General features: G+C 39.3%; 1 protein-coding gene across 1 annotated transcript in view; it reads right to left on the bottom strand.

Moving 5' to 3' along the window:
* The window catches only part of LOC139469138 (telomere length regulation protein TEL2 homolog), a 59571-nt gene extending 46633 nt beyond the window's left edge, over positions 1-12938 (bottom strand). The window contains exons 1-5 of the mRNA XM_071251274.1: positions 12488-12938; positions 10882-11082; positions 7916-8070; positions 5856-6003; positions 2671-2773 (exon numbers count right to left, since the gene is read on the bottom strand). Of these exons, the coding sequence (XP_071107375.1) occupies positions 2671-2773; positions 5856-6003; positions 7916-8070; positions 10882-11082; positions 12488-12906 (1026 nt within the window). The 5' untranslated portion in view covers positions 12907-12938. The remainder of the gene's footprint in view (positions 1-2670; positions 2774-5855; positions 6004-7915; positions 8071-10881; positions 11083-12487) is intronic.
* Between the last annotated feature and the right edge of the window lie 233 nt (positions 12939-13171).

The following is a 13171-nucleotide window of genomic DNA, read 5'->3' as shown; positions in this document are numbered from 1 at the left end:
GGATGTAACTATAGTGACAGACCGCAGAAGTGTCGGTGTTAAAGCATGGATGTAACTATAGTGAAAGACAGCTGAAGTGTCGGTGTTAAAGTATGGATGTAACTATAGTGACAGACCGCAGAAGTGTCGGTGTTAAAGCATGGATGTAACTATAGTGACAGACAGCTGAAGTGTCGGTGTTAAAGTATGTGTGTAACTATAGTGACAGACCGCAGAAGTGTCGGTGTTAAAGCATGGATGTAACTATAGTGAAAGACAGCTGAAGTGTCGGTGTTAAAGTATGGATGTAACTATAGTGACAGACCGCTGAAGTGTCGGTGTTAAAGTATGGGTGTAACTATAGTGACAGATGGCTGAAGTGTTGGTGTTAAAGTATGTGTGTAACTATAGTGACAGACCGTTGAAATGTTGGTGTTAAAGTATGGGTGTAACTATAGTGACAGATGGCTTAAGTGTCAGTGTTAAAGTATGGGTGTAACTATAGTGACAGACCGCTGAAGTGTCGGTGTTAAAGCATGGATGTAACTATAGTGAAAGACGGCTGAAGTGTCGGTGTTAAAGTATGTGTGTAACTATAGTGACAGACGGCTGAAATGTTGGTGTTAAAGTATGGATGTAACTATAGTGACAGATGGCTGAAGTGTCGGTGTTAAAGTATGGATGTAACTATAGTGACAGACCGCTGAAGTGTCGGTGTTAAAGTATGGATGTAACTATAGTGACAGATGGCTGAAGTGTCGGTGTTAAAGTATGGATGTAACTATAGTGACAGATGGCTGAAGTGTCGGTGTTAAAGTATGTGTGTAACTATAGTGACAGACGGCTGAAATGTTGGTGTTAAAGTATGGATGTAACTATAGTGACAGATGGCTGAAATGTTGGTGTTAAAGTATGTGTGTAACTATAGTGACAGACCGCTGAAATGTTGGTGTTAAAGTATGGATGTAACTATAGTGACAGATGGCTGAAGTGTCGGTGTTAAAGTATGTGTGTAACTATAGTGACAGACGGCTGAAATGTTGGTGTTAAAGTATGGATGTAACTATAGTGACAGATGGCTGAAATGTTGGTGTTAAAGTATGTGTGTAACTATAGTGACAGACGGCTGAAATGTTGGTGTTAAAGTATGTGTGTAACTATAGTGACAGACCGCTGAAATGTTGGTGTTAAAGTATGGATGTAACTATAGTGACAGATGGCTGAAGTGTCGGTGTTAAAGTATGGATGTAACTATAGTGACAGACAGCTGAGGTGTCGGTGTTAAAGTATGGATGTAACTATAGTGACAGACAGCTGAGGTGTCGGTGTTAAAGTATGTATGTAACTATAGTGACAGACAGCTGAGGTGTCGGTGTTAAAGTATGGATGTAACTATAGTGACAGACAGCTGAGGTGTCGGTGTTAAAGTATGGATGTAACTATAGTGACAGATGGCTGAGGTGTCCGAAGGTTGGTGATGCATGGACATACAGGGCTGAAGTGTAGGAAGGTTGGTGATGCAAGGACATACATGGCTGAAGTGTAGGAAGGTTGGTTATGCATGGACATACAGGGCTGAAGTGTAGGAAGGTTGGTGATGCATGGACATACATGGCTGAAGTGTAGGAAGGTTGGTGATGCATGGACATACAGGGCTGAAGTGTAGGAAGGTTGGTGATGCATGGACATACCTGGCTGAAGTGTAGGAAGGTTAGTGATGCATGGACATACCTGGCTGAAGTGTAGGAAGGTTGGTGATGCATGGACATACCTGGCTGAAGTGTAGGAAGGTTGGTGATGCATGGACATACAGGGCTGAAGTGTAGGAAGGTTGGTGATGCATGGACATACAGGGCTGAAGTGTAGGAAGGTTGGTGATGCAAGGACATACAGGGCTGAAGTGTAGGAAGGTTGGTGATGCATGGACATACAGGGCTGAAGTGTAGGAAGGTTGGTGATGCAAGGACATACATGGCTGAAGTGTAGGAAGGTTAGTGATGCATGGACATACAGGGCTGAAGTGTAGGAAGGTTGGTGATGCAAGGACATACAAGGCTGAAGTGTAGGAAGGTTGGTGATGCATGGACATACCTGGCTGAAGTGTAGGAAGGTTGGTGATGCATGGACATACATGGCTGAAGTGTAGGAAGGTTGGTGATGCAAGGACATACAAGGCTGAAGTGTAGGAAGGTTGGTGATGCAAGGACATACATGGCTGAAGTGTAGGAAGGTTGGTGATGCATTGACATACCTGGCTGAAGTGTAGGAAGGTTGGTGATGCATGGACATACAGGGCTGAAGTGTAGGAAGGTTGGTGATGCATGGACATACAGGGCTGAAGTGTAGGAAGGTTGGTGATGCATGGACATATATGGCTGAAGTGTAGGAAGGTTGGTGATGCATGGACATACCTGGCTGAAGTGTAGGAAGGTTGGTGATGCATGGACATACCTGGCTGAAGTGTAGGAAGGTTGGTGATGCAAGGACATACCTGGCTGAAGTGTAGGAAGGTTGGTGATGCATGGACATACATGGCTTAAGTGTAGGAAGGTTGGTGATGCATGGACATACCTGGCTGAAGTGTAGGAAGGTTAGTGATGCAAGGACATACCTGGCTGAAGTGTAGGAAGGTTGGTGATGCAAGGACATACCTGGCTGAAGTGTAGGAAGGTTGGTGATGCGAGGACATACCTGGCTGAAGTGTCTGTGAAAAAGTAGCTTTGTACACAGCAAGTTCTGTATGGTGTGGCTCTTCACAACGCTGTCACCAAGGAACCTCCCAGCCAAACCATACCTGTAATGATAACACAATGCACAAAACAATTCAGTTTATATACTACAGGCCATAACATACCTGGTGGTGTCTCGTCATGCTAGTGTGTTGGTTATAAATGTGCCTTGATTCACAGCAGTGATTCTCATATTCCCCGGGGAGTCACCTCAGCAATATTGTCAGACCACAGAAAATATGGAATATTGTGTATGTATTACTGCTTACCAGTATCTGTTACACCCAATCTGTGCAACTGCCCATTGTGTGCATTAAGCAGGCTGTTTGCCCAATGAATGCAATGGACAGTGACATGTTTGAGCTTTAAGTCTTATTCACAGAAGTCAAAAGGACAAAGTTAATTGATAAGGATCTATTCACCGAGTTGTATTACATAGATCTGTTCACTGAATTGTTTTCACACACAGATGCATTAACATTAAATCATGAATTATTATTTATATGGTTTCATAGCTACTGTAAAACACAAATAAAATATGGCTGGAAAATAATACGTCTGACCAAAAGTAGACTTGCTATTTGTGACATTTATTTTAAGTAAAGGGTGGCTTGGTGTCATCCATACCAAGGCAGTTGTTTCAGGGAGGGTGTCATACATATCAAGGTAGTTGTTTCAGGAAGGGTGTCATTCATACCAAGGTAGTTGTTTCAGGAAGAGTGTAATACATACCAAGGTAGTTGTTTCAGGAAGGGTGTCATACATACCAAGGTAGTTGTTTCGGGAAGGGTGTCATACATACCAAGGTAGTTGTTTCAGGAAGGGTGTCATACATAACAAGGTAGTTGTTTCAGGAAGGGTGTCATACATACCAAGGTAGTTGTTTCAGGAAGGGTGTCATACATACCAAGGTAGTTGTTTCAGGAAGGGTGTCATACATAACAAGGTAGTTGTTTCAGGAAGGGTGGCATACATACCATGGTAGTTGTTTCAGGGAGGGTGTCATACATACCAAGGTAGTTGTTTCAGGAAGGGTGTCATACATACCAAGGTAGTTGTTTCAGGAAGGGTGTCATACATACCAAGGTAGTTGTTTCAGGAAGGCTGTCATACATAACAAGGTAGTTGTTTCAGGAAGGGTGTCATACATAACAAGGTAGTTGTTTCAGGAAGGCTGTCATACATACCATCGTAGTTGTTTCAGGGAGGGTGTCATTCATAACAAGGTAGTTGTTTCAGGAAGGGTGTCATACACACCAAGGTAGTTGTTTCAGGGAGGGCATCATACATATCAAGGTAGTTGTTTCAGGAAGGCTGTCATACATAACAAGGTAGTTGTTTCAGGAAGGGTGTCATACATACCAAGGTAGTTGTTTCAGGAAGGGTGTCATACATAACAAGGTAGTTGTTTCAGGAAGGGTGTCATACATAACAAGGTAGTTGTTTCAGGAAGGGTGTCATACATACCAAGGTAGTTGTTTCAGGAAGGGTGTCATACATACCAAGGTAGTTGTTTCAGGAAGGGTGTCATACATACCAAGGTAGTTGTTTCAGGAAGGGTGTCATACATACCAAGGTAGTTGTTTCAGGAAGGGTGTCATACATACCAAGGTAGTTGTTTCAGGAAGGGTGTCATACATAACAAGGTAGTTGTTTCAGGAAGGGTGGCATACATACCATGGTGGTTGTTTCAGGGAGGGTGTCATACATAACAAGGTAGTTGTTTCAGGAAGGGTGTCATACATACCAAGGTAGTTGTTTCAGGAAGGGTGTCATACATAACAAGGTAGTTGTTTCAGGAAGGGTGTCATACATACCAAGGTAGTTGTTTCAGGAAGGGTGTCATACATAACAAGGTAGTTGTTTCAGGAAGGCTGTCATACATACCATGGTGGTTGTTTCAGGGAGGGTGTCATACATACCAAGGTAGTTGTTTCAGGAAGGGTGTCATACATACCAAGGTAGTTGTTTCAGGGAGGGTGTCATACATACCAAGGTAGTTGTTTCAGGAAGTGTGTCATACATACCAAGGTAGTTGTTTCAGGAAGGGTGTCATACATACCAAAGTAGTTGTTTCAGGAAGGGTGTCATACATAACAAGGTAGTTGTTTCAGGAAGGGTGGCATACACACCAAGGTAGTTGTTTCAGGGAGGGTGTCATACATACCAAGGTTGTTGTTTCAGGAAGGGTGTCATACATAACAAGGTAGTTGTTTCAGGGAGGGTGTCATACATAACAAGGTAGTTGTTTCAGGAAGGGTGTCATACATATCATGGTAGTTGTTTCAGGGAGGGTGTCATACATACCAAGGTAGTTGTTTCAGGGAGGGTGTCATACATACCAAGGTAGTTGTTTCAGGAAGGGTGTCATACATACCAAGGTAGTTGTTTCAGGGAGGGTGTCATACATAACAAGGTAGTTGTTTCAGGGAGGGTGTCATACATACCAAAGTAGTTGTTTCAGGACGGGTGTCATACATACCATGGTAGTTGTTTCAGGGAGGGTGTCATACATACCAAGGTAGTTGTTTCAGGAAGGGTGTCATACATACCACGGTAGTTGTTTCAGGGAGGGTGTCATACATACCAAGGTAGTTGTTTCAGGGAGGGTGTCATACATACCACGGTAGTTGTTTCAGGAAGGGTGTCATACATAACAAGGTAGTTGTTTCAGGAAGGGTGTCATACATAACAAGGTAGTTGTTTCAGGAAGGGTGTCATACATAACAAGGTAGTTGTTTCAGGAAGGGTGTCATACATACCAAGGTAGTTGTTTCAGGAAGGGTGTCATACATAACAAGGTAGTTGTTTCAGGAAGGGTGTCATACATAACAAGGTAGTTGTTTCAGGAAGGCTGTCATACATACCAAGGTAGTTGTTTCAGGGAGGGTGTCATACATACCAAGGTAGTTGTTTCAGGAAGGGTGTCATACATACCAAGGTAGTTGTTTCAGGAAGGGTGTCATACATAACAAGGTAGTTGTTTCAGGAAGGCTGTCATACATACCACGGTAGTTGTTTCAGGGAGGGTGTCATACATACCAAGGTAGTTGTTTCAGGAAGGGTGTCATACATAACAAGGTAGTTGTTTCAGGGAGGGTGTCATACATACCACGGTAGTTGTTTCAGGGAGGGTGTCATACATACCACGGTAGTTGTTTCAGGAAGGGTGTGAGCACACTTTCTAAACATCGTGTTGGCACCCCGGTGATGACTCTCTCACATATCCGACACCAGACATAATCTGAGTGTACTTTCGTGTACAGCTGTGGCAGCAAGCATCCCCATACACGATCTGCAGTGTATATTTTTATATGTTATCAAGTCAAAGCGATAATACCTGATATATAAATAAAATGCAAAAGTCCAAAGATGAGCAGTATAATTTACTCAACCAGTTTCATGAATGTGATTTTCAAGAGTACAGTTATATTGTTACGCTGTTTTAACATCACTGTGCACTCTAACACATAAGTGAAATCTAACCCCATTGTGTGGGGCAGGCGTACGACACATAACGAAATAGGTATTGTAGTGGCAGTAAAATATACAATAATTGCATAAATTAATTCAATTATTTAAGGCCATTTAATTTTGGTTTGAAAGTATTAATAAAATAACTTTCTTTTATCCTTATAAGGAGTTGGTTGCATATTGCAAGAACACATGTTTCCTGATACATGGCTAACATCATTATCTGTATCCTGACACATGGCTAACATCATTATCTGTATCCTGACACATGGCTAACATCATTATCTGTATCCTGATACATGGCTAACATCATTATCTGTATCCTGATACATGGCTAACATCATTGTCTGTATCCTGATACATATCTAACATCATCTGTATCCTGATACATGGCTAACATCATTGTCTGTATCCTGATACATGGCTAACATCATTGTCTGTATCCTCATACATGGCTAACATCATCTGTATCCTGATACATGGCTAACATCATTGCCTGTATCCTGATACATATCTAACATCATCTGTATCCTGATACATGGCTAACATCATTGTCTGTATCCCGATACAAGGCTAACATCATTGTCTGTATCCTGATACATATCTAACATCATCTGTATCCTGATACATGGCTTACATCATTGTCTGTATCCTGATACATGGCTAACATCATTATCTGTATCCTTATACATGGCTAACATCATTATCTGTATCCTGATACATGGCTTACATCATTGTCTGTATCCTGATACATATCTAACATCATCTGTATCCTGATACATGGCTAACATCAATGTCTGAATCCTGATACATGGCTAACATCATTGTCTGTATCCTGATACATGGCTAACATCATTGTCTGTATCCTGATACATGGCTAACATCATTATCTGTATCCTTATACATGGCTAACATCATTATCTGTATCCTGATACATGGCTAACATCATTGTCTGTATCCTGATACATGGCTAACATCATTGTCTGTATCCTGATACATGGCTAACATCATTATCTGTATCCTGATACATGGCTAACATCATTATCTGTATCCTTATACATGGCTAACATCATTATCTGTATCCTGATACATGGCTAACATCATTGTCTGTATCCTGATACATATCTAACATCATCTGTATCCTGATACATGGCTAACATCATTGTCTGTATCCTGATACATGGCTAACATCATTGTCTGTATCCTGATAAATGTCTAACATCATCTGTATCCTGATACATGGCTAACATCATTATCTGTATTCTGATACATGGCTAACATCATTGTCTGTATCCTGATACATGTCTAACATCATTGTCTGTATCCTGATACATGGCTAACATCATTGTCTGTATCAAGATACATGGCTAACATCATTGTCTGTATCCTGATACATGGCTAACATCATTATCTGTATCCTGATACATGGCTAACATCATTGTCTGTATCCTGATACATGGCTAACATCATTGTCTGTATCCTGATACATGGCTAACATCATTGTCTGTATTCTGATACATGGCTAACATCATTATCTGTATCCTGATACATGGCTTACATCATTGTCTGTATCAAGATACATACTCCTGATTTCACATGACACTGCAATCCTGCATATTTTAAATTATCTTCAGTTCCATTATTATTAGTCATATTTGTGGCTATTATTTATCAGTGTGATCAGGGACTCCCACATAGTGTGTGTTTCAAATCAACACCAAGGTTCTTCCTACCTGCATGCCCCGCTAGTGCCAATCTGCCCAGCACCTTGCTGACAAACTCCAGGGAACAATCGCTACCAGCAACAGGGCACCCTTGCACCTTCTCCAGTGTCATGTAGATGTCTCCACACACCAGCGGCACGTAACTTTGAGGGTAAAACATTTCACTGGAACATGACAAATACAATATTTTACAATATTCATCAAGACATCATGATTGATAATGGACATGTTCTCTTTGTAAGCAACCTAACAGAGGACATAACCCAAAATTGATATCACATATAGAACACATCAATATGAAACTGGAGGACTCGCAAGTAATTGCAAAAACAAAAGCAGCCGTGTCATCACCATTTCCTTAATGCTCCAAGTCTTTATGTACTACCATGTACCAGACCAGACTCCCAGACCATGACATTAATCCACATGATCAAGACAACTTCCAAAAGGGAAACAACACTCCCAACTCTCAGTCCTCAAGGCAGCCTGTTTTAATTAGCCAGCATAATCACCAGATGACAATTAGCGTCAGTGACCAAACAAACTGGGCTTCGTACCAGCGAACTATAACCTTTCACCTTGCAAATTCGTCTGCGTTTGTACATCTGTTTATCATACCTCCATGTCAGAATGATGAGATCTGATTGGTCCACGTGATCTTGATAAAATACTATGTACCCCACCTTGGAGGGTAATAAATTTCTCAGTGGGGGAATAAATCTCTTATACCCTGCCATGTGCAATACAGGCTGCACGTGGTTTCCTAAGAGGCAGAATAAATCCCTTATATCCTGCACCCAAGCAAAGAGCTGCACGCTTTTTCCGAGTCAATGGAAGTCAACCTCAGCTTATTGGAACAGCTGTTTTCTATCAATTTTAAATTTGTGTTAATTCTTTTACAATGTCACATTAAAACATGTCGGTGAGATAGATTTGTTGTGACAGGATCACGAGGGGTACATGGGGTTTTAGGTGTCCCTCCCTAGGTTTTATACCATGAGCCTTGTGATCCTGCCACTACTTATTAGGTACAATTATGAGTTGAGTATACAGCAAATATGTGCATGTATTATTTTTGCAGAAATTCAGTTCATATACTCAAAACCATATTGACCCTTTACTCCTCAGGCAAACTGCATGTAATACAACAATTACTACTCCCTTGTTGTCACCCATGTTTCCTGGTATAACCCTACACCTGTATATTTGTCGTCATTCACTTGATGCTCAGTTAATGACTTTATTACAGGTATAATTAGTGGTAGCACCACTCAGATTACCTGACAAAAGCCTGCAAAATAACTCAATAACGTTCACCCCTGCCTCTGAGGGTGTATAGCAATCAGTGTTTTGCATTTGGCATTTCTAGTGTCTGGGGTAATTATTTAATCTAAGATGGGTCATAAATCCAGGTCTGAGGTGGTGAATGTACTACATGTTAGGTAATATGAACCTGCCAGTGCAGAAAGAGAGGAATGGTCTGTTGAGTTGCAAAAATCATTGATCAAAGGATTTAACTGATAATACATTGATTGATTAATCACTGTAATCTGGCATAGAGGATTCGTCAAAAGTAAGTGTTTATATATGCAGGTTTACTAAAGTAGATGGAATACACCCATATCTGCACGAGGAGTGCCTATATGTAAAGTCAACATACTTCGTTCAAAGGATTAGCCAGTAATATGTTGATTAATTACTCATTGTTATCTAACTCAATGGATTTATTCATAGAACCATGGAAAACACGATCATAGCTGTCACATGTGCTATCTCAGCTGACCAATGAGACATGACACCTGTGTGAAACACTTGAAACAAACTTACATGATCAGTTGAGAGATGAACACAAGTTCCGATAATATCCCGAAACACTATATTATTCTAAAATATTAGAATGTTACAAAGACATGTGACATCGAACGAGTTTCTTCGTATATATGTGGATATTTACAGATACATTTCTCAGAACAAGGTAACTGCCTGACATTATGTATATAAATTTGCAATTACAATTTTACTAATCTTTTGCAATTACGATATTTGCCTTTTGTTTTCATTCATTTGCTGCAGCAAGAATGCGGAAGGCCTCAAGAGTGACCGATCAAATTGTTCCATGAAATATCCATCCATGAAATATTCCAAAGTGCTACGCTTAGGGTAATTATAATTTTAAATAAAATAGTGAAGCTGCAAATAAAATAATTCAATATTGGAATATATTACTTCGCATAAAATGATAGTTTCAGATACAATTCTTCTGATCATTGCATCCTAATTCTTTGAAGTAATACTGCTGGGTTTTAAAGGAATCACCATTAGATTTGTAGAAAATGTGTGTACAGCTGATTGCTATATCCAGCTTAGTTTACGGGAAAATACACACGGTAATCTCTATTTCTGCATATAAAACAAAGCCTTGCAGAACATAATACAATTTAAATGTAAATCATTATGTCTAGTGATATATTTATCTCAAATTTCACATTTTTATTGAACAAATTGGTTATCATCTGTTCTTTTACCTGAATTCTCTGAAGGGATACAATGTAGTTTTTTACTGTGCATCATATGAGGTTCCAACCGGAACAAATATATTGCAAGCATTTGCACCATGATAAGAAACTCCTGTATCCTTTCTCTCATCCCACTGGAACTTACATATGCATGGAACCAAATCTTGTTTACACATCCAGTAACAAGGCTCTGAAGCTCATTTGAAATATGAAGAAATATTAATGAAGGACATTTATAAGCATTATAAAATTTATAAATTATAAGCAATTTATGAGCAATTTTACAAACACCATAGCTGAGATCATCCTCACAAACTTTCAGTTCCATAGGCCTTGTAGTTCCAGAGAACATGTCAAAATTGTACACTACAAAAAAAGGCATATGTGAAGGTCAAAGGTTTTTCCTTGATCAAAACTTAAAATATGCCAGTCAGGTGAGTTAAAAATGATGAAACAAACCCTGTTTCCTTCTGCAGTTTGTTTGTGACAGTTTCTGGCAGAGACACAATGGTGGTTGTCAGCTGATCCTGTATGAGGGAGTCGTTACATTCAGGCATGGAGGGGTTCATTACAGACTGCTCCCAGAGTATCTCCGCCAGTTTATGATCAGTGAGCAAAGTTTCCAACAAGGACACACACTTATGAAGTTTAAAACCAAGTCTGAAAAAAGGAAAGAAAAATATGGCAAAACAAACATGTTGTGTATGAAGCCAAGTGTTTTTCTGTGTATGCTGAATCCTACCATCCAAGTGTTACAGCCTGATCTGTTATATCAGTTCTAAACATGGTCCGATCTGTTACAGTGTCTCCTAACACAAATATTGACATTGATGTGCTTGTCACAATAAAGAAATGTGTCCAAGTTGGGTTGCCTATAATCATTCAAAGATGCAGAAAAAAGTCTGTATCTAATATATATAAGAATATAAGGGAAACTTTTCAATTTGAGATCAACATTGACAAATGAACATAATATTTGATAGGTCAAATTTACTCTAAACAGATAAATGTTTAATTTGTAACATGCTACCGTATTTTGGTATGAAAAATGTTAACAATGTTGTAAACTTCCATAGTTATAAATTTCAGGTGCGGATATAACACTGGTGGTAATCTTTGTTTCTAACATTGACAATGATTGATTGTTTCTGATACATAGTTCTATTTTGTTTTGTTTGTTATTTAGCACTGCACTCAGCAGTATTCCAGCTATATGACAGCAGTCTGATAATCAAATCAGACAATCCAATTATTGACATTATAAGCATCAATCTAAGCAATTTGGATATGATGACATGCATCAATCAAGTCAGCGAGTCCGACCACCAGATCATGTAAGTCGCCTCTTACAACAAGCAATTACAACCAATTCTAAGAAGGATCTTCACCATGTTGGATGGTTGGTTTGTTGTTTTACGCCACACTCAGCAATATTCCAGCTGTATGACGGCGGTCTGTAAACAATCTAGTCTGTACCAGACAATCCAGTGATTGATATCATGAACATCGATCCACGCAATTGGGAGCGATGACATGTTTCAATCAAGTCAGCAAGTCTCCTCTTACAACAACCAATTCTGACCAATTCTAAGAAGGATCTTCACCATGTTCACGGGTCTGTTCTATTTTGTTCCAATTAGAGTATCTGATCCATAAATCATTTCTGAAAGATGGTAGTTCCAGAAAACTTGAACAGTGATATTGGATTTCTTATGTACATTACATCTTGTAGTATTAGATGCATTTGTAGCAATTTGTACAGGTATGACAGACATATAGTGTCAGGAGTTTCTTATTCTTCCGCTATTTGTGACAAATGTATATTCTACTCATCCAGTTCAAAAAAAGACCAGCTTTCCAATGATATAAATTGTCCAGTTACTATCCTCCCTGCTACTGGTTGTATTAGCTCAAGGCATTACAAACTTCACAGGCATATTCCAATATATGTCAAATAAATGTCATGAGGATACTTGAGACAGAATTTTTGCTTTGTTTGTATTTGAGTTTTACATTCAGTCAAACTTTATAGCAGAGATAATGACATATATCATGGATTAATTACCCAGATTTCGAAATAGTTGTACACAGGACTATTATAGCTTGCGTGGCAGGTCCATTCCTGAAGATGCTCTCTAATGACTGCACAGATGCTTTCGAATACTTTGACACTACTTCAACGGACAAGGAATTAAGTAGGCGACTGCAACATCTTGAATAGTGATACTGGCGAAAGATACTTCTAGCGCTTGCTAAATCTGAACTAGAAATGCCCTCCATGTGTTTTAAATGTGAAAATTCTGTATCACATACAAATTCTCTAAATTTCATCAACATTTCAATATAATTATGACTAATTTTGTCACATGACAACCCGTTCTCTATTTCCCGAGCCATACGTCGGATCTCAGACAGCAAAGGTCGTTGCTCTAGATTTTCCATTTCTTTTAAAGTAGGGACATTTATGAAAGTCTTTTCAACCATTCAAATTTGTAAACACAAGCACATGTCAGCTCATATACATCCGCTTCCGCAAATGTTTAAACATATGACTTTCTTTAAGACTTATTATATACTTCATTAAAAAAACATTTATTTTTACAAAAACTTGGAGTGTGGTATCTATATCCAGTAGAATACATATATTTCTATAAATCATACATGTTAGACTTGGTAATATTAGGTTGGATAGGGCAACAAAACGATAATGTATCCTAAAGGAAATTATTGTTTTCTAGTAGTAGTATTT

This window comes from Haliotis cracherodii, unplaced genomic scaffold (assembly GCF_022045235.1).
Source record: "Haliotis cracherodii isolate W230 unplaced genomic scaffold, xgHalCrac1.p SCAF_2, whole genome shotgun sequence".
NCBI lineage: Eukaryota > Metazoa > Mollusca > Gastropoda > Lepetellida > Haliotidae > Haliotis > Haliotis cracherodii.
Note: the sequence above shows the minus strand (reverse complement) of the source record. Positions and strands in the feature narration are given on the sequence as shown.